At 47.1% G+C, this 24,343-nt stretch overlaps 2 protein-coding genes across 2 annotated transcripts in view; both read right to left on the bottom strand.

Moving 5' to 3' along the window:
• The window catches only part of RASSF1 (Ras association domain family member 1), a 43,861-nt gene extending 27,118 nt beyond the window's left edge, over window positions 1-16,743 (bottom strand). Inside the window, exon 1 of the mRNA XM_073562542.1 lies at window positions 16,065-16,743. Coding sequence (XP_073418643.1) covers window positions 16,065-16,371 — 307 coding nt within the window. The 5' untranslated portion in view covers window positions 16,372-16,743. The remainder of the gene's footprint in view (window positions 1-16,064) is intronic.
• A 99-nt stretch (window positions 16,744-16,842) lies between these two features.
• Window positions 16,843-20,667, bottom strand: LOC141075458 (uncharacterized; the record flags this gene model as incomplete). Its single annotated transcript, XM_073562521.1, has 2 exons — window positions 16,843-16,853; window positions 19,329-20,667. Coding segments are annotated over 2 exons (1,350 nt in total), but the record flags the coding sequence as incomplete, so codon positions are not given.
• Window positions 20,668-24,343: the final 3,676 nt, after the last annotated feature.

Here is a 24,343-nt window from a genome sequence, read left to right as displayed (position 1 = left end):
CATACACTGTACATACATCATCATACACTGTATATACACCATCATACACTGTACATACACCGATATACAGCATCATAGACTGCACATACACCGTCATACACTGCACATACATCATCATACACTGTACATACACTGTCATACACTGGACATACATTGTCATACACTGCACATACACCATCATACACTGCACATACATTGTCATACACTGCACATACACCATCATACACTGCACATACATCATACACTGTACATACACCGTTATACATCATCATACACTGTACATACACTGTCATACACTGTACATACATTGTCATACACTGCACATACACCATCATACACTGCACATACATCATCATACACTGCACATACACCATCATACACTGTACATACACCGTCATACACTGCACATACATCATCATACACTGTACATACACCATCATACACTGTACATACACTGCACATACATCATCATACACTGTACATACACCATCATACACTGTACATACACCATCATACACTGCACATACACCGTCATACACTGTACATACAACATCATACACTGCACATACACCGTCTTACACTGCACATACATTATACACTGCACATACATCATCATACACTGTACATACACCGTCATACATCATGCACTGCACATACACCGTCATACACTGCACATACATCATCATACACTGTACATACATCATCATACACTGTACATACACTGTCATACACTGTATATACACCATCATACACTGTACATACACCGTTATACAGCATCATACACTGCACATACACCGTCATACACTGCACATACATCATCATACACTGTACATACACCGTTATACATCATCATACACTGCACATACACCATCATACACTGCACATACATCATCATACACTGCACATACATCATCATACACTGTACATACACCGTCATACATCATACACTGCACATACACCATCATACACTGCACATGCATCATCATACACTGTACATACACTGTCATACATCATACACTGCACATACACCGTCATACACTGCACATACACCGTCATACAATGCACATACACCATACACTGCACATACATCATCATACACTGTACATACACCATCATACTCTGTACATACACCGTCATACATCATCATACACTGCACATACACAGTCATACACTGCACATACATCATCATACGCTGCACATACACCGTCATACACTGTACATACATCGTGATACACTGCACATATACCGTCATACACTGCACATACATCATCATACACTGTACATACACCATCATACACTGTACATACACCGTCATACACTGTAATACACCGTCATACACTGCACATACACCGTCATACACTGCATATACATCATCATACACTGTACATACATCATCATACACTGTATATACATCATCATACACTGCACGTACACGTCATACACTGCAACTGCACGTACATCATCATACACTGCACATACACCATGATACACTGCACATACATCATCATACACTGTACATACATCATACACTGTATATACGCCATCATACACTGCACATACACCGTCATACACTGCACATACATCATCATACACTGTACATACACTGTCATACACTGTACATACATTGTCATACACTGCACATACATCATCATACACTGCACATACATCATCATTCACTGCACATTCATCATCATACACTGTACATACATCGTCATACACTGCACATACACCGTCATACATCATCATACACTGTACATACACCATCATACACTGCACATACACCGTCATACACTGCATATACATCATCATACATTGTACATACATCATCATAAACTGTATATACATCATCATACACTGCACGTACACCGTCATACACTGCAACTGCACGTACATCATCATACACTGCACATACATCATCATACACAGTACATACACTGTCATACACTGTACATACATTGTCATACACTGCACATACATCATCATACACTGCACATACATCATTCACTGCACATTCATCATCATACACTGTACATACACCATCATACACTGTACATACATCATCAAACTGCACATACATCATCATACACTGTACATACACTGTCATACACTGTACATACATTGTCATACACTGCACATACATCATCATACACTGCACATACACCGTCATACACTGCACATACTCCGTCATACACTGCATATACATCATCATACACTGTACATACATCATCATACACTGTATATACATCATCATACATTGTACATACATCATCATAAACTGTATATACATCATCATACACTGCACGTACACCGTCATACACTGCATATACATCATCATACATTGTACATACATCATCATAAACTGTATATACATCATCATACACTGCACGTACACCGTCATACACTGCATATACATCATCATACATTGTACATACATCATCATAAACTGTATATACATCATCATACACTGCACGTACACCGTCATACACTGCAACTGCACGTACATCATCATACACTGCACATACATCATCATACACAGTACATACACTGTCATACACTGTACATACATTGTCATACACTGCACATACATCATCATACACTGCACATACATCATTCACTGCACATTCATCATCATACACTGTACATACACCATCATACACTGTACATACATCATCAAACTGCACATATCATCATACACTGTACATACACTGTCATACACTGTACATACATTGTCATACACTGCACATACATCATCATACACTGCACATACACCGTCATACACTGCACATACTCCGTCATACACTGCACATACATCATCATACACTGTACATACACCATCATACACTGCACATACATCATCATACACTGTACATACATCATCATACACTGTATATACATCATCATACACTGCCTGTACACCGTCATACACTGCAACTGCAAGTACATCATCATACACTGCACATACATCATCATACACTGTACATACATTGTCATACACTGCACATACATCATCATTCACTGCACATTCATCATCATACACTGTACATACATCGTCATACACTGCACATACACCGTCATACACTGCACATACATCATACACTGTACATGCATCATCAAACACTGCACATACATCATCATACACTGTACATACACTGTCATACACTGTACATACATTGTCATACACTGCAACTGCACGTACATCATCATACACTGCACATACATCATCATTCACTGCACATTCATCATCATACACTGTACATACACCATCATACATCATACACTGCACATACATCATACACTGTACATACACCGTCATACATCATGCACTGCACATACACCGTCATACACTGCACATACACCGTCATACACTGCACATACATCATACACTGCACATACATCTTACACTGCACATACACCGTCATACACTGCACATTCATCATCATACACTGTACATACATCATCATACACTGTATATACACCATCATACACTGTACATACACCGGTTTACAGCATCATACACTGCACATACACCGTCATACACTGTACATACATCATCATACACTGTACATACACCATCATACACTGTACATACACCGTCATACAATGCACATACACCATACACTGCACATACATCATCATACACCGTCATACATCATCATACACTGCACATACACAGTCATACACTGCACATACATCATCATACGCTGCACATACACCGTCATACACTGCACATACATCATCATACACTGTACATACACCATCATACACTGTACATACACCGTCATACACTGCATATACATCATCATACACTGTACATTCATCATCATACACTGTATATACATCATAATACACTGCACGTACACCGTCATACACTGCAACTGCACGTACATCATCATACACTGCACATACATCATCATTCACTGCACATTCATCATCATACACTGTATATACGCCATCATACACTGTACATACACCGTTATACACTGCATATACATCATCATACACTGCACATACATCATCATACACCGTACATACATCATCATACACTGTATATACGCCATCATACACTGTACATACACCGTTATACAGCATCATACACTGCACATACATCATCATACACTGCACATACACCGTCATACACTGCACATACATCATCATACACTGTACATACATCATCATACACTTTATATACACCATCATACACTGTACATACACCGTCATACAATGCACATACACCATACACTGTACATACATCATCATACACTGTACATACATCATCATACACTGTACATACACCGTCATACAATGCACATACACCATACACTGCACATACATCATCATACACTGTACATACATCATCATACTCTGTACATACACCGTCATACGTCATCATACACTGCACATACACAGTCATACACTGCACATACATCATCATACACTGTACATACATCGTCATACACTGCACATACATCATCATACACTGTACATACACCATCATACACTGTACATACACCGTCATACACTGTAATACACCGTCATACACTGCACATACACCGTCATACACTGCATATACATCATACACTGTACATTCATCATCATACACTGTATATACATCATCATACACTGCACGTACACCGTCATACACTGCACATACATCATCATTCACTGTACACTCATCATCATACACTGCACATACACCGTCATACACTGCACATACATCATCATACACTGTACATACATCATGCACTGTACATACACCATGATACACTGCACGTACACCGTCATACACTGCGAATACATCATCATACACTGTATATACATCATCATTCACTGCACATTCATCATCATACACTGTACAAACATCGTCATACACTGCACATATACCGTCATACACTGCACATAGAATCATAGAATCATAGAATCGTAGAGTTGGAAGGGACCTCCTGGGCCATCTGGTCCAACCCCCTGCTCAAAGCAGGATTCGCTAAATCATCCCAGTCAGATGTCTGTCCAGCCTCTGTTTGAAGACTTCCATTGAAGGAGAACTCACCACTTCTCGTGGCAGCCTGTTCCACTCATTGATCACTCTAACTGTCAAAAAGTTTTTTCTAATATCTAATCTGTGTCTCCTCCCATTCAGTTTCATCCCATTGCTTCTAGTCTTTCCTTGTGCAAATGAGAATAAAGTTGATCCTTCTACAATGTGACAGCCCTTTAGATATTTGTAGACAGCTATTAAGTCTCCTCTCAGTCTTCTCTTTTGCAAACTAAACATTCCCAAATCCTGCAACCTTTCCTCATAAGACAGGGTTTGCAGACCGGTCACCATTCTGGTCGCTCTTTTCTGAACTTGCTCCAGTTTGTTGATGTCTTTTTTAAAATGTGGTGCCCAAAACTGGACACAATATTCCAGATGAGGTCTGACCAAAGAGGAGTAGAGGGAAATAATGACTTCACGTGATCTAGACTGTATGCTTCTGTTAATACATCCTAGAATTGCATTTGCCTTTTTTGCTGCTGCATCACACTGTTGACTCATATTCAGTCTGTGATCTATTAGTATACCCAAGTCTTTTTCACATGTGCTGTCACTTAGCCCTATTCCTCCCATTCTGTATATGCTTTTTTCATTTTTATTGCCCAGATGTAGTACTTTGCATTTCTCCCTGTTAAAAACCATTCTGTTAGTTGCTGCCCACTTCTCCAGTTTATTTAAATCTTTTTGAATCCTCTCTCTCTCTTCTCTAGTATTAGCTATCCCTCCTAGCTTTGTGTCATCAGCAAATTTAATCAGTTTACCCTCAATTCCTTCATCTAAATCGTTGATAAAGATGTTGAACAATACAGGGCCCAGGACAGAGCCCTGTGGCACCCCACTTGAGACATTCTTCCAACTGGATGTGCAGCCATTTACGACCACTCTTTGTGTCCGATCACTAAGCCAGTTATGAATCCACCTAACAGTTGCCTTGTCCATTCCATACTTAGTCATTTTTTCAATAAGGATTGTATGAGAGACTTTGTCAAATGCTTTGCTGAAGTCAAGATATACTATATCTACAGCATTTCCTTGATCCACCCAATCAGTGATACCATCATAGAAGGAAATTAAGTTAGTCTGACATGACTTATTAGTTACAAACCCATGCTGACTCTGTTTAATCACTTCATTCTTATCCAGGTACTTGCGTACATGTTGTTTAATAATTTGTTCAAAGATCTTTCCTGGTATAGAAGTCAGACTCACCGGCCTATAGTTGCCTGGGTCCACCTTCTTCCCCTTTTTGAAGATAGGAACAACATTTGCTCTTCTCCAGTCTTCTGGCACTTCTCCTGTTCTCCAAGAATTTTCAAAGATTATGGAGAGGGGTTCGAAAATTTCTTCTGCTATCTCCTTCAGTACTCTGGGGTGTAATTCATCTGGACCTGGAGACTTGAATTCATTTAGGTTAGCTAAGTGTTTCCTCACTATCTTTCTGTTTATAGATATCCTGGATTCTTCTATTCCCTTAATAGGACAGTGAATAACAGTTGATGTTACATTTCCTTTCTGAGAGAAAACAGATGCAAAATAGGAATTTAAAAGTTCAGCCTTCTCAACATCCTGTCTTACCATTTCATCATTTTCATCCTGTAAAAATCCTATAGCATCTTTGACTTTTCTTTTACTTTTGACATATCCCCAAAATCCTTTATTATTGCTTTTGACATCTCTTGCAAGCCTCAATTCATTTTCAGCTTTAGATAATCTGATTTGTGCCCTGCAGGTTCTGCAGACAGCATTATATTCTTCTTTAGATATGCCTCCCTCTTTCCATTTTATAAACATTTTTTTCTTCCTTTTTAGCATGTGCTTAAGTTCTGTGTTCATCCATCCTGGTTTCCTTAAATGCTTCCTATTCTTCCCTCTTTTCGGAATTGTTAACAACTGTGCTTTGAGAATTTCATTTTTCAAGATTTCCCATCCTTCCTGGACATTTTTGTCTTTAAGGATATCCAGCCATTGGATCCCTCCAATTCTCTTTCTGAATCCTTTAAAATCTGCCTTTCTGAAATCTAACCTTGATGTCTGAGTCTTCACAGGTCTTCCTCCTCTAGTTATCCAAAATTCTAAAATAGCATGGTCGCTACCTCCTAGGGTCCCAGCCACTTTTACCTCCTCAACCATTTCCTCCCTGTTTATAAGGATTAGATCCAAGGTAGCAGTTCCCCTTGTTTTCTCCCTTACTTTTTGGAAGATAAAGTTGTCAGCAAGAGAGGATAAGAATTTCCTTGACCTGTTAGTTTTGCCTGAGAGAGATTCCCAACAAATGTCTGGATAGTTGAAATCTCCCATGACAACTATGTCATATTTTTTGGAGAACTTGGCCATTTGATGCATAAAGAGTTCATCCATATCTTCAGCTTGCACAGGCGGCCTGTAGTAAATGCCTACAATGGTGTCCTTTCCATTGTTCTGTCCTTGTATTCTTACCCAAACAGTTTCCACAGAACTCCCAGTCTCTGAAGCTTCAATCTCTGTGCAGATATACGCGTTTCTAACATACAATGCGACACCCCCTCCTCGTTTATCAAGTCTGTTTCTTGCAAATAAGTTGTATCCTTCTAGTCTTGTATTCCAATCATGTGTATCGTCCCGCCAAGTTTCAGTGATTCCAATGACATCATATTTCTTTTCCTGTGTTAGTAGTTCCAATTCTCCTTGTTTGTTGCCCATGCTTTGTGCATTAGTATAGAAACATTTTAGTTTGTGATTGGTTTCTCTTTCTCCAATGTTTTTATTAATTAGATTCTTTCGTCTTTGTTCTTCCTTTCCACTTCTAATAGCAGAGTTCTCAATAGCATTTGTCAGGTGTATGGCTTTTTCTGGTCTTTTGCTTCCCTTCCCATGTTGTTCTAGTTTAAAGCTCTCCTTACAAGTGTAGCAAGGCGACTTCCAAATACATGTTTTCCAGTCTTCGTAAGGTGCACCCCATCTCTAGCAAGTAGTCCATCGTAAAGGTAAATCACTCCGTGATCCAGAAATCCAAATCGTTGCTGACGGCACCATCGACGTAGCCAGTTGTTCACCTGCAGAATCTTATTCCACCTCCTTGTTCCATGGCCATCCACTGGGAGGATGGAAGAGAAGACCACCTGCGCTCCCAGTTCTTTCACTTTCTTGCCTAAGTCTTCAAAGTCTCTGCAGATGGTTTCCAGGTCGTTTCTTGCGGTGTCATTTGTCCCCACATGTAGTAGCAGGAATGGGTAGTCATCTGTAGGTCTGAAGAGTCCTGATATCCTGTCAGACACATCTTTAATTTTTGCACCTGGAAGACAGCACATTTCTCTTGAAGTTATATCCGGTCTGCAGATAGCGGCCTCTGTTCCTCTCAGCAGGGAATCCCCCATGACCACCACTCTCCGTTTCTTCTTCACAACATTTTTCTTTCTCCATCCAGGAGGACTCTGAAGGCGTACAAGGTTGCTGTTTGTGGGCAAAGTCTTATCCTGATGTATTTCTTCATCGTTCTCCTGCGTGAGAGCCTGGTACTGGTTTCTGAGCAGTATGGGTGCTGACTGCCTCCTGATCCTCCTGCTTCTCTGGGTCACATGTCTCCATTCCTCTGTTTCTTCAGGTGCACTTCGAATTTCTTCTCTTTCTGTAACATGAAGAGATAATTCTGCTCTGTCCAAGAACTCTTCACCTTCCTTAATGATCTTCAACGTAGCTAACCTCTCTTCGAGATTTTGCAACTTTTCCTCCAACAGGGTCACAAGCTGCATTTGTGGCATGTGAAGTTTGGCTTTTCCACTGGTAAATCTGTGAACATGTAGCAAGAAATGCAGCTCACCAAATGGCTCCTGGCCTCTTCCATCTTGAGATTTCTTAAAAACGATGAAAGATGAGCCAAAATTCGCGCGCCGATAGGCGAGCGGTTTTTCCGATTTCCTCTTTTCAGCTGCAACGGCCAAAACCCTGTGATCGTTGAGCTCACGGAGACTCTTCACTTATCCCAGAAGGCACTGGGAATATGCAAATGATCTCCTCAAGACTCTTCCCCTGGTTTTCCGATTTCCTCTTTTCAGCTGCAACGGCCAAAACCCAGTGATCGTTGAGCCCGCGGAGACTCTTCACTTATCCCAGAAGGCACTGGGAATATGCAAATGATCTCCTCAAGACTGTCCCCCTGATGCACATACATCATCATACACTGTACATACACCATCATACACTGTACATACACCGTTATACGGCATCATACACTGCACATACACCGTCATACTCTGTACATACATTGTCATACACTGCACATTCATCATACACTGTACATACATCGTCATACACTGCACATACACCGTCATACACTGTACATACACCGTTATACACTGCACATACATCATCATACACTGTACATACACCGTCATACATCATCATACACTGTACATACACCGTCATACATCATACACTGCACATACACCGTCATACATCATACACTGTACATACACCGTCATACATCATACACTGCACATACACCGTCATACACTGCACATACACCGTCATACAATGCACATACATCACACACTGCACATACATCATCATGCACTGTACATACACAGTCATACACTGCACAAACATCATCATACGCTGCACATACACCGTCATACACTGTACATACACCGTTATACACTGCACATACATCATCATACACTGTACATACACCGTCATACATCATCATACACTGTACATACACCGTCATACATCATACACTGCACATACACCGTCATACACTGCACATACACCGTCATACAATGCACATACATCACACACTGCACATACATCATCATACTCTGTACATACACAGTCATACACTGCACAGACATCATCATACGCTGCACATACACCGTCATACACTGTACATACATCGTCATACACTGCACATTCACCGCCATACACTGCACATACATCATCATACACTGTACATACACCGTCATACACTGCACATACACCGTCATACACTGCATATACATCATACACTGTACATTCATCATCATACACTGTATATACATCATCATACACTTGCACGTACACCGTCATACACTGCAACTGCACGTACATCATCATACACTGCACATACATCATCATTCACTGCACACTCATCATCATACACTGCACATACACCGTCATACACAGCACATACATCATCATACACTGTACATACATCATGCACTGTACGTACACAATGATACACTGCACATACACCGTCATACACTGCGAATACATCATCATACACTGTATGTACATCATCATTCACTGCACATTCATCATCACTGTACAAACATCGTCATACACTGCACATATACCGTCATACACTGCACATACATCATCATACACTGCACATACATCATCATACACTGCACATACATCATCATACACTGTACATACATCATCATACACTGTATATACACCTTCATACACTGTACATACACCGTTATACGGCATCATACACTACACATACACCGTCATACACTGCACATACATAATCATACACTGCACATACATCATCATACACTGTACATACATTGTCATACACTGCACATGCATCATCATACACTGCACATACATCATCATACACTGTACATACATTGTCATACACTGCACATACATCATCATACACTGTACATACACTGTCATACACTGTACATACATTGTCATACACTGCACATACATCATCATTCACTGCACATTCATCATCATACACTGTACATACATCGTCATACACTGCACATACACCGTCATACACTGCACATACATCATCATACACTGTACATACATCATCATACACTGTACCTACACCATTATACATCATCATACACTGCACATACACCGTTATATACTGCACATACATCATCATACACTATACATACACCATCATACATCATACACTGCACATACACCGTCATACACTGCACATACATCATCATACACTGTATATACACCTTCATACACTGTACATACACCGTTATACGGCATCATACACTACACATACACCGTCATACACTGCACATACATAATCATACACTGCACATACATCATCATACACTGTACATACATTGTCATACACTGCACATGCATCATCATACACTGCACATACATCATCATACACTGTACATACATTGTCATACACTGCACATACATCATCATACACTGTACATACACTGTCATACACTGTACATACATTGTCATACACTGCACATACATCATCATTCACTGCACATTCATCATCATACACTGTACATACACCGTCATACACTGCACATACACCGTCATACACTGCACATACATCATCATACACTGTACATACATCATCATACACTGTACCTACACCATTATACATCATCATACACTGCACATACACCGTTATACACTGCACATACATCATCATACACTATACATACACCATCATACATCATACACTGCACATACACCGTCATACACTGCACATACATCATCATACACTGTACATACACCGTCATACATCATACACTGCACATACACCGTCATACACTGCACATACACCGTCATACAATGCACATACATCACACACTGCACATACATCATCATACACTGTACATACATCATCATACTCTGTACATACACCATCATACATCATCATACACTGCACATACACAGTCATACACTGCACATACATCATCATACGCTGCACATACACCGTCATACACTGTACATACATCGTCATACACTGCACATACACCGCCATACACTGCACATACATCATCATACACTGTACATACACCATCATACACTGTACATACACCGTCATACACTGTAATACACCGTCATACACGTACATACATCATACACTGTACATACATCATCATACACTGCACGTACATCATCATACACTGCACATACATCATACACTGCACATACACCGTCATACACTGCACATACATTATCATACACTGTACATACAGCATCATACACTGTATATACACCGTCATACATCATCATACACTGCACATACTTCACCATACACTGTACATACACTGCACATACACCATCATACACTGCACATGCATCATCATACACTGCACATACACCGTCATACACTGCACATACATTACCATACACTGTACATACAGCATCATACACTGTACATACACCGTCATACATCATCATACACTGCACATACTTCACCATACACTGTACATACACTGCACATACACCGTCATACACTGCACATGCATCATCATACACTGCACATACACCGTCATACACTGTACATACATTACCATACACTGTACATACATCATCATACTCTGTACATACACCGTCATACATCATCATACACTGCACATACACCGTCATACACTGCACATACATTACCATACACTGTACATACAGCATCATACACTGTACATACACCGTCATATATCATCATACACTGCACATACTTCACCATACACTGTACATACACTGCACATACACCGTCATACACTGCACATGCATCATCATACACTGCACATACACCGTCATACACTGTACATACATTACCATACACTGTACATACATCATCATACTCTGTACATACACCGTCATACATCATCATACACTGCACATACACCGTCATACACTGCACATACATCACCATACACTGTACATACATCATCATACTCTGTACATACACCGTCATATATCATCATACACTTTACATACATCATCATACACTGAACATACATCATCATACACTGTACATACATCATCATACACTGCACATACACCGTCATACACTGTACATACACCGTCATACACTGCACATACATCATCATACACTGTACATACATCATCATACACTGCACATACACCGTCATACACTGCACATACACCGTCATACACTGCACATGCACCGTCATACACTGCACATACACCGTCATACACTGCACATGCACCGTCATACACTGCACATACACCGTCATACATGTACGTGTACACATCATCCCACTCACACACAACTCTACACTTGGTCATGGTATTTCCTGATAGTTTTCACGTATCCGCCTTGCCTCCAGTGTCCTGCAGGTGGCGATCTTGCACTCGTTAGCCCTCACACTTAGGTTGGCCAAAGGTCCCAGGTACAGATAGTGCAGCTGAGGGTTTGTTACAGTGTATCCAGTGCACAGGACTCTTGGCTGATCCACTGTAGCTGGAGGTTTGGGCTCCATTGTCTACACTGGATACTTGTGCTGGGTTTGCAGTGTTTTCATTCACTGACAGCTGGTGGAGATATTGACATAAAAGCTGTAATCAGAAAACCTGAAGGATCCATCACATCAGAGGATGACACATGCACAGATATATTGGTTTGTTATAATGTGTCAGTGCAGTAAACAGAAGCTGCTGACCCCTCTCCTGTCCTGATACAATGTATCACTGCGGATGAAAAGAGGACAGGACACAACTGGAGCAAACCTCCGGCTGTGAGCAGTGAGCGCTCTGTCCTCTGTGGATGTGCAGACACATTGGGACCCTCAAGGGCCAGAAGAGCCAGACCACTATTCTGTGTGAGAGGGGGGCTCCCAGGTCCCCCCATCATTTCTCAGATGAGACCTTCACCATGCAGCTCTTAAAGGGGCAGTCCACCCGTCCCGGCCCAGGCACATGTTACAGGAGGAATCTGGGCCCCCATTAATTCTACTAATAAAGGGGCCACAGCTCTACAGACGGCTCGTGGACGTCCTGTTACAATTAGGAAACAGAAGACTGACGGCGCGCCCCTTTAATTCAGAGGATTTTATCCAAACTAATGCAAGGGAAAAGTGACCAATCAGAGACCACCAGAAGCAGAGTATATATCAGTATAAGAGGGTCCTCCGACCCCGAGACTGCAGCAGGAGGTTATGTAGGGGCTGTACCCAAACATGTCCGCTGCAGCTCTGGAGGTGACTGGAGGATAAGACATGATGTAACAGCAGAATAGTGAGTGCTGCTCTGGAGGTGACTGGAGGGTAAGACACCACATAATATCAGAATAGTGACTGCAGCTCTGGAGGTGACTGGAGGATAAGACATGATGTAACAGCAGAATAGTGACCGCAGCTCTGGAGGTGACTGGAGGGTAAGACACTGCGTAATAGCAGAATAGTGACCGCAGCTCTGGAGGTGACAGGAGGATAAGACACGATGTAACAGCAGAATAGTGACTGCAGCTCTGGAGGAGACTGGAGGATAAGTCACGATGTAACAGCAGAATAGTGACCGCAGCTCTGGAGGAGACTGGAGGATAAGACATGATATAATAGCAGAATAGTGACTGCAGCTCTGGAGGAGACTGGAGGATAAGACACGATGTAATAGCAGAATAGTGACTGCAGCTCTGGAGGAGACTGGAGGATAAGACACGATGTAATAGCAGAATAGTGACTACAGCTCTGGAGGAGACTGGAGGATAAGACACGATGTAATAGCAGAATAGTGACTGCAGCTCTGGAGGAGACTGGAGGATAAGACACGATGTAACAGCAGAATAGTGACTGCAGCTCTGGAGGAGACTGGAGGATAAGACACAATGTAATAGCAGAATAGTGACTGCAGCTCTGGAGGAGACTGGAGGATAAGACACGATGTAATAGCAGAATAGTGACTGCAGCTCTGGAGGTGACTGGAGGATAAGACACGATGTAATAGCAGAATAGTGACTGCAGCTCTAGAGGTGACTGGAGGATAAGACAGTGACTGCAGCTCTGGAGGTGACTGGAGGATAAGACAGTGACTGCAGCTCTGGAGGTGACTGGAGGATAAGACACGATGTAATAGCAGAATAGTGACCGCAGCTCTGGAGGATAAGACAAGATGTAACAGCAGAATAGTGACTGCAGCTCTGGAGGATAAGACAAGATGTAACAGCAGAATAGTGACTGCAGCTCTGGAGGATAAGACACCAACGTAACAGCAGAATAGTGACTGCAGCTCTGGAGGATAACACCTCTTTACTTTATGTTGCATCTTACGACTCCCAGAACGGAGGAGCAGAGGGTGTGTAACACGGAACAGACCTGGCGCACAGTGTGAACGTCGGCTCGAGATGGCGGCTTTCTCTAAGGCCGTGTTCACATGTCCGGGACTCATCTGTCGGCTCCAGCAGCGATCACTGACTTCTGCACATAGAACTTTTGTGTAAAAAACTGATTTCAGCTAAATCCGTCTTTTTACTATTGATGTCTATGGACGACAGATCCGTTATTTCGCCATTCGCTTTTCTTAGGCCTCTTTCACACCTCCGTTATTGACCATCAGTCAAAATCCGCCAGGTTATGAAAAAAACGGATCCGCCATTTTTTTTGCGGATCCGTTTTTTTCCCCATTGAGTTGCATTACTGTCGGATCTTGACGGATGGCCGTCCGTTGGATCCGTTTTTTTGAGGATCCGCCAAATTTTTGGCGTCCGCCGGCATGCCTGGACGGACCCTGCAACGTTTTTTTTGTTGTTGGATCCGCATTTTCCATTGCACATGGAGAAAGGAAGTCAGGGAGAAAATGAACCCTGAAATCCTTTGTGGCGGAGGAAAAAATTCTCTCTCTCTCTGCGGTTCCTTTAAATTTCTTCATTCTGCGGATCCGTAAAAAAACGGTTCCTGTGGCATCCGTTCACATCAGTTAGGAACGGATCCGCTTTTCCGCCTTTTTGGCGGATTTTAACTGACACAAAAAACTGAAGTGTGAAAGAGGCCTAACAGGATCTGCTTCAAAAGGGAGAACAACAGATGCCGAAATAACGGATCCGTTTTCCATAGACTTGAAAGTTAAAAAAACCGGATCCAGTAGAAATCAGTTTTTTATAAACGAACATAAAAGTTCTGTGTGCAGAAGTCAGTGATCGCTGCGGGATGTCATGGATGATTCCCGGACATGTGAACACGGCCTTATCGTCCCGCGAGTTGTGCGAGTCTCTTGTGACTTTTTCCTCCATGTGACGGGCGAGAGCTGCGGTTTTGCTCTCATGTTGCAGCCGGTGCTGCGTCTGCCCTCACTGCCGTTAACCCCTTCCACCCGAGTTTGTACTCACAGGCGCAGCGCAGGCTCTTCCGGTAGATGCCCCAGATGAAGTCCCCACAGAGGTCGCACCAGGTATACTGCGAGTGGGACGTGGGCTGGAAGTAGTGCCCCTTCCCTACTTTGCCTGATGGCAGCAGGTCCTCCTGTCCTGACACGACCCTTCTCCGGAGACTCCGCTGTAGGATGAGGGGCGCTCTGCCCGGAGGGATCCTCACCGCATTCGTCCGCTCCAGACGGTGAGCCCCTTTAGGGTTCTTGGTCAGATCCAGGCCATCACAGGGACTCAAGGTGTGCAGTTCTATCATCTCATAAGACATCCCATAAAGCTTGGGGTGCAGTAATGGGGGTCAGAATGACCCCAACCTCTCACTACTTGCTGTCTCTGCTGCGGTTTTTCTTGCCTTCTTCTCGCTCTTCTTTCTCATTTCTGGCTTCCTTCCCTCCTCCCCTTGGTCACATTCTTCCGTCTTTCTTTCTTCGCTTTCTTACAGTTTGAACGTCTCATCATCGGTGGAAGAAACCGTTATCAGGGTCCCAAAGGTCCGAGCTGCAGCTGGGGCTGTGGAGCCAGTGGGCTGTTAGGTGTGGGGGTCTCAGGAATTCACAGACCACCCACTGAAGTTCAGTGTCGTGTCCCAGGCACCACAGTCTGGCGACAATCAGCAGGATGGACGGCGGATGAGTCTGCGATCTAATCTGGCCATGAAGGGGTTAGGGAAGCAATGCCAACAGCTGCTGCTGGGGTCCAGGCGGGGAATGAAGAGGGGACCTGGCAACTCCACAAAAGTCTACAAAGATCCTGTAAAGTCAGGACAAAGGAAACCAAAAGAGGAGAAAACACCGCTGCCCAGCCCAAAGTGACTGACAAAATCGCTTTGTAGGATGGAAAATGGTCTGAAGCAAAGGAGAACGTCAGCAGCAGGCGGCGGAGAGACGGAGGAGATACGGAGGGACGGAGGAGATACGGAGGGGCGGAGGAGAGACGGAGGGGATACAGAGGAGATACAGAGGGGCGGAGGAGATACGGAGGAGAGACGGAGGAGATACGGAGGAGATACAGAGGAGATACAGAGGGGCGGAGGAGATACGGAGGAGATACGGAGGGGCGGATGAGATACGGAGGAGATACAGAGGAGATACAGAGGGGCGGAGGAGATACGGAGGAGATACGGAGGGGCGGATGAGAGACGGATGAGATACGGAGGGGCAGAGGAGAGACGGAGGAGATACGGAGGGGCGGAGGAGATACGGAGGGGCGGAGGAGATACGGAGGGGCGGAGTAGAGACGGAGGAGATACGGAGGGGCGGAGGAGAGATGGAGGAGATACGGAGGGGCGGAGGAGAGATGGAGGAGATACGGAGGGGCGGAGGAGAGACGGAGGGGAGGAGGAGATACGGAGGAGATACGGAGGGGCGGAGGAGATACGGAGGAGATACGGAGGGGCGGAGGAGATACGGAGGAGATACGGAGGGGCGGAGGAGAGACGGAGGGGAGGAGGAGATACGGAGGGACGGAGGAGATACGGAGGGGCGGAGGAGAGACGGAGGAGATACGGAGGGGCGGAGGAGAGACAGAGGAGATACGGAGGGGCGGAGGAGAGACGAAGGAGATACGGAGGGGCGGAGGAGATACGGAGGGGCGGAGGAGAGACGAAGGAGATACGGAGGGGCGGAGGAGATACGGAGGGGCGGAGGAGAGACGGAGGAGATACGGAGGGGCGGAGGAGAGATGGAGGAGATACGGAGGGGCGGAGGAGAGATGGAGGAGATACGGAGGGGCGGAGGAGAGACGGAGGGGAGGAGGAGATACGGAGGAGATACGGAGGGGTGGAGGAGAGACGGAGGAGATACAGAGGGGCGGAGGAGAGACGGAGGAGAAACAGAGGGGCGGAGGAGACACAGAGGGGCGGAGGAGATACGGAGGAGATACGGAGGGGCGGAGGAGAGACGGAGGAGATACAGAGGGGCGGAGGGTATACGGAGTAGATACAGAGGGCGGAGGAGAGACGGAGGGGATATGGAGGGGTGGAGGAGATACGGAGGAAATACGGAGGAGATACAGAGAGGCGGAGGAGTTATGGAGGGGCAGAGAAGAGACAGAGGAGATACGGAGGGGCGGAGGAGAGACGGAGGAGATACGGAGGGGCGGAGGAGAGACAGAGGAGATACGGAGGGGCGGAGGAGAGACGGAGGGGCGGAGAAGAGACGGAGGAGATAGATGCGGAGGAGAGACAGAGGAGATACAGAGGGGCAGAGGAGAGACGGAGGAGAAACAGAGGGGCGGAGGAGAGACGGAGGAGAAACGGGTGGAGGAGGGGCGGAGGGGATACGGAGGGGTGGAGGAGATACGGAGGAAATACGGAGGAGATACAGAGAGGCGGAGGAGTTATGGAGGGGCAGAGAAGAGACAGAGGAGATACGGAGGGGCGGAGGAGAGACGGAGGCGATACGGAGGGGCGGAGGAGAGACGGAGGAGATACGGAAGGGCGGAGGAGAGACGGAGGAGATACGGAAGGGCGGAGGAGAGACGGAGGAGATACGGAGGTGCGGAGGGGAGACGGAGGAGATACAGAGGGGCAGAGGAGAGATGGAGGGGTTACGGAGGGGTGGAGGGGATACAGAGGGGTGGAGGGGATACAGAGGGGCAGAGGAGAGACGGAGGGGTTACGGAGGGGTGGAGGGGATACAGAGTAGATACAGAGGGCGGAGGAGAGACGGAGGGGATATGGAGGAGATACGGTGGGGTGGAGGAAATACAGAGAGGCGGAGAAGAGACAGAGGAGATACGGAGGGGTGGAGTAGAGATGGAGGAGATACGGAGGGGCGGAGGAGAGACGGAGTAGATACAGAGGGGCGGAGGAGAGATGGAGGAGATACGAAGGGGCGGAGGAGATACGGAGGAGATACAGAGGGGCGGAGGAGTAATGGAGGAGATACAGAGGGGCGGAGGAGAGACGGAGGGGCGGAGAAGAGACGGAGGAGATACAGAGAGACGGAGGAGATATGGAGGGGCGGAGGAGAGACAGAGGAGATCTAGAGGGGCAGAGGAGAGACGGAGGTGATACAGAGGGGCGGAGGGGATACGGAGTAGATACAGAGGGCGGAGGGGATACGGAGGGGATATGGAGGAGATACGGAGGGGTGGAGGAGATACGGAGGAGATACAGAGAGGCGGAGGAGTTACGGAGGGGCGGAGAAGAGACAGAGGAGATACGGAGGGGCGGAGGAGAGATGGAGGGGATACGGAGGGGCGGAGGAGAGACGGAGGAGATACGGAGGGGCGGAGGAGAGACGGAGGAGATACGGAAGGGCGGAGGAGAGATGGAGGAGATACGGAGGGGCGGATGAGAGACGGAGGAGATACGGAGGGGCGGAGGAGAGACGGAGGAGATACGGAGGGGCGGAGGAGAGATGGAGGAGATACGGAGGGGCGGATGAGAGATGGAGGAGATAAGGAAGGGTGGAGGAGAAACTGAGGAGATACGGAGGGACGGAGGAGATACGGAAGGGCGGAGGAGATATGGCGGGACGGAGGAGAGACAAAGGAGATACGGAGGGACGGAGGAGAGATGGAGGAGATACGGAGGGGTGGAGGCGATATGGCAGGGTTGAGGAGACACGGGAGGAGAAACAGAGGGGCAGAGGAGAGACAGGGGCGGAGAGATGGAGAAGATACAAAGAGGTGGAGGAGAGATGGAGGAGATACAGAGGAGCGGAGCAGAGACGGATGAGATACAGAGGGGCGGAGGAGATAGGGAGGAGAGACGGAGGAGAGATGGAGGAGATACAGAGGGGCGGGGATGAGACGGAGGGGCGGAGGAGATACGGAGGGGCGGAGGAGAAACGGAGGAGATATGGAGGGGCGGAGGAGAAATGGAGGAGATACGGAGGGGCGGAGGAGAAATGGAGGAGATCCGGAGGGGCGGAGGAGAGACGAAAGTGCAGAGGAGAGATATGGAAGGGCAGAGGAGAGATGGAGGGGCGGAGAAGAGATGGAGGAGATATGGAGGGGCAGAGGAGATCCGGAGGGGCGGAGGAGTGACGGAGGAGATACGGAGGGGCTGAGGAGAGACGGAGGAGATACGGAGGGGCTGAGGAGAGACGAAGGAGATACGGAGGGGCTGAGGAGAGACGGAGGAGATATGGAGGGGCGGAGGAGAAATGGAGGAGATACGGAGGGGCGGAGGAGAAATGGAGGAGATACGGAGGGGCGGAGGAGAGACGAAAGTGCAGAGGAGAGATATGGAAGGGCAGAGGAGAGATGGAGGGGCGGAGAAGAGACGGAGGAGATATGGAGGGGCAGAGGAGATCCGGAGGGGCGGAGGAGAGACGGAGGAGATACAGAGGGGCTGAGGAGAGACGGAGGAGATACGGAGGGGCTGAGGAGAGACGAAGGAGATACGGAGGGGCTGAGGAGAGACGGAGGAGATACGGAGGGGCTGAGGAGAGACGGAGGAGATACGGAGGGGCTGAGGAGAGACGGAGGAGATACGGAGGGGCTGAGGAGAGACGAAGGAGATACGGAGGGGCTGAGGAGAGACGGAGGAGACCCCGGCCGGTGCTGCTCCACACAGTCCCAGGTCCCATAGAAAAGAGCAAAAAACAAAACTAGATTAGTGAAAAGCCGGAATGTGGAGGCAGTGGCTGCGGTGACGAGAGGAGAGAAAAATGCAGAAAAGTTCCCTCAACCTGATGATCGAGCAGCAGAAGAGCCTTAGGGGTCACTGACCGCACTCAGCGCCACGCACCATTACCTAGAAATTTGGTAGCCAACACTGAGCGGGGTACGACAAGCAATACAATATGGGGGCCGGGTACGATGAGCAATATAATATGGGGGCCAGGCCAGGGTACGACGAGCAATACAGTATGGGGGCCGGGGTACGACAAGCGATACAATATGCGGGCCGGGTACGACGAGCGATACAGTATGGGGGCCGGGTACGACGAGCGATAAAATATGGGGCCGGGGTATGACAAGCGATACAATATACGGGCCGGGGTACGACGAGCGATAGAATATGGGGGCCGGGGTACGACAAGCGATACAGTATGGGGGCCGGGTACGACGAGCGATACAGTATGGGGGCTGGGGTATGACGAGCGTTACAATATGGGGGCTGGGTACGACGAGTGATGCAATATGCGGGCCGCGGTACGACGAGCGATACAATATGGGGTCCGGGATACGGCGAGCGATGCAATATGGGGGCCTGGGTACTACGAGCGATACAATATGGGGGCCGGGGTACAACAAGCGATAAAATATTGGTGCCGGGTACGACGAGCGTTACAATATGGGGGCCAGGGTACGACGAGCGTTACAATATGGGGGCCAGGGTACGACGAGCGATGCAATATGGGGGCCAGGGTACGACGAGCGATGCAATATGGGGGCCAGGGTACGACGAGCGATACAATAAGGGGGCCGGGTACGACGAGCGATACAGTATGGGGGCCGGGTACGACGAGCGATACAATATGGGGGCCGGGGTACAACAAGCGATAAAATATTGGCGCCGGGTACGACGAGCGATAAAATATGGGAGCCGGGGTACAACAAGCGATAAAATATTGGCGCCGGGTACGACGAGCGTTACAATATGGAGGCCAGGGTACGACGAGCGATACAGTATGGGGGCCGGGTACGACGAGCGATACAGTATGGGGGCCGGGGTACGACGAGCGATACAATAAGGGGGTCGGGTACGATGAGCGATAGAGTATGGGGGCCGGGTACGACGAGCGATACAATATGGGGGCCGGGGTACAACAAGCGATAAAATATTGGCGCTGGGTACGACGAGCGATACAATATGGGGGCCGGGGTATGACGAGCGATACAATATGCGGGCCGGGTACGACGAGCGATACAGTTGGGGGCCGGGGTACGACGAGCGATACAATAAGGGGGCCGGGTACGATGAGCGACAGTATGGGGGCCGGGTACGACGAGCGATACAATATGGGGGCCAGGGTACGACGAGTGATGCAATATGGGGGCAAGGGTACGACGAGCGATACAGTATGGGGGCTGGGGTACGACGAGCGATACAATATGCGGGCCGGGGTACGACGAGCGATACAGTATGGGGGCTGGGGTACGACGAGCGATACAGTATGGGGGCTGGGGTACGACGAGCGATACAGTATGGGGGCTGGGGTACGACGAGCGATACAGTATGGGGGCTGGGGTACGACGAGCGATACAGTATGGGGGCGATACAATATGGGGGCCGGGTACGACGAGCGATACAGTATGGGGGCCGGGTACGACGAGCGATACAGTATGGGGGCCGGGTACGACGAGCGATACAATATGGGGGCCGGGTACGACGAGCGATACAGTATGGGGGCCGGGTACGACGAGCGATACAGTATGGGGGCCGGGTATGACGAGCGATACAATATGCGGGCCGGGGTACGACGAACGATGCAATATGGGGGCCGGGTACGACGAGCGATGCAATATGGGGGCCGGGTACGACGAGCGATACAGTATGGGGGCTGGGGTACGACGAGCGATACAATATGGGGGCCGGGGTATGACGAGCGATAAAATATGGGGGCTGGGGTATGACGAGCGATAAAATATGCGGGCTGGGTACGACGAGCGATAAAATATGGGGGCTGGGGTATGACGAGCGATAAAATATGGGGGCCGGGGTACAACGAGCGAAGCAACATAGAGGGACAGAGTACAAGTGATACAAGATGGTCGAGATATGAGAAGCAGTACAACATGGGGGACATAAACGAATATATTCAGCTCACCTTTTATTACTTGTCACGTTGGAGCCAGTTCTTTGATGAAGGTGCTAGGAAATGTCACAAGCTGACATAAATGCAAAGATCCAAATATTCCAGCACATCTTCTTACTTGAAAATAGAATCTTTATTGAGAAATCTTCATTAAAAATCCAAAAGCAGGATACAGGTTAAAAAACCATGGTAAAGACCGGCATTCACGCGTTTCAACTCAACAGAACCTGTCTTTACCATGGTTTTTTAACCTGTATCCTGCTTTTGGATTTTTAATGAAGATTTCTCAATAAAGATTCTATTTTTAAGTAAGAAGATGTGCTGGAATATTTGGATCTTAACATGGGGGACATAGTATGCAGAATAATTCAAGATGGATTATGGGGATAATTACACATTCTATGTTCCGGTTTCGGGGGTAGTTATAGGACCCCTAGGTCTGGTGTAGGGGGGTAGTTATAGGAACCCTAGGTCTGGTGTAGGGGGGTAGTTATAGGACCCCTAGGTCTGGTGTAGGGGGGTAGTTATAGGACCCCTAGGTCTGGTGTAGGGGGGTAGTTATAGGACCCCTAGGTCTGGTGTAGGGGGGTAGTTATAGGACCCCTAGGTCTGGTGTAGGGGGGTAGTTATAGGACCCTTTGGTCTGGTGTAGGGGGGTAGTTATAGGACCCCTAGGTCTGGTGTAGGGGGTAGTTATAGGACCCCTAGGTCTGGTGTAGGGGGGTAGTTATAGGACCCCTAGGTCTGGTGTAGGGGGTAGTTATAGGACCCCTAGGTCTGGTGTAGGGGGTAGTTATAGGACCCCTAGGTCTGGTGTAGGGGGTAGTTATAGGACCCCTAGGTCTGGTGTAGGGGGGTAGTTATAGGACCCCTAGGTCTGGTGTAGGGGGTAGTTATAGGACCCCTAGGTCTGGTGTAGGGGGGTAGTTATAGGACCCCTAGGTCTGGTGTAGGGGGGTAGTTATAGGATCCCTAGGTCTGGTGTAGGGGGGTAGTTATAGGACCCCTAGGTCTGGTGCAGGGGGGTAGTTATAGGACCCCTAGGTCTGGTGTAGGTGGGTAGTTATAGGATCCATAGGTCTGGTGTAGGGGGTAGTTATAGAACCCCTAGGTCTGGTGTAGGGGGGGTAGTTATAGGACCTCTAGGTCTGGTGTAGGGGGGTAGTTATAGGACCCCTAGGTCTGGTGTAGGGGGGTAGTTATAGGACCCCTAGGTCTGGTGTAGGGGGGGTAGTTATAGGACCCCTAGGTCTGGTGTAGGGGGGTAGTTATAGGACCCCTAGGTCTGGTGTAGGGGGGTAATTATAGGACCCCTAGGTCTGGTGTAGGGGGGGTAGTTATAGAACCCCTAGGTCTGGTGTAGGGGGTAGTTATAGGACCCCTAGGTCTGGTGTAGGGGGGTAATTATAGGACCCCTAGGTCTGGTGTAGGGGGGGTAGTTATAGGACCCCTAGGTCTGGTGTAGGGGGGTAGTTATAGGACCCCTAGGTCTGGTGTAGGGGGGTAATTATAGGACCCCTTGGTCTG

Source organism: Dendrobates tinctorius, unplaced genomic scaffold (assembly GCF_039654945.1).
Source record: "Dendrobates tinctorius isolate UK_male_01 unplaced genomic scaffold, ASM3965494v1 ptg000357l, whole genome shotgun sequence".
Lineage (NCBI taxonomy): Eukaryota > Metazoa > Chordata > Amphibia > Anura > Dendrobatidae > Dendrobates > Dendrobates tinctorius.
The sequence above is the reverse complement of the archived record's forward strand: the minus strand, read 5'-3'. Positions and strand labels throughout refer to the sequence as shown.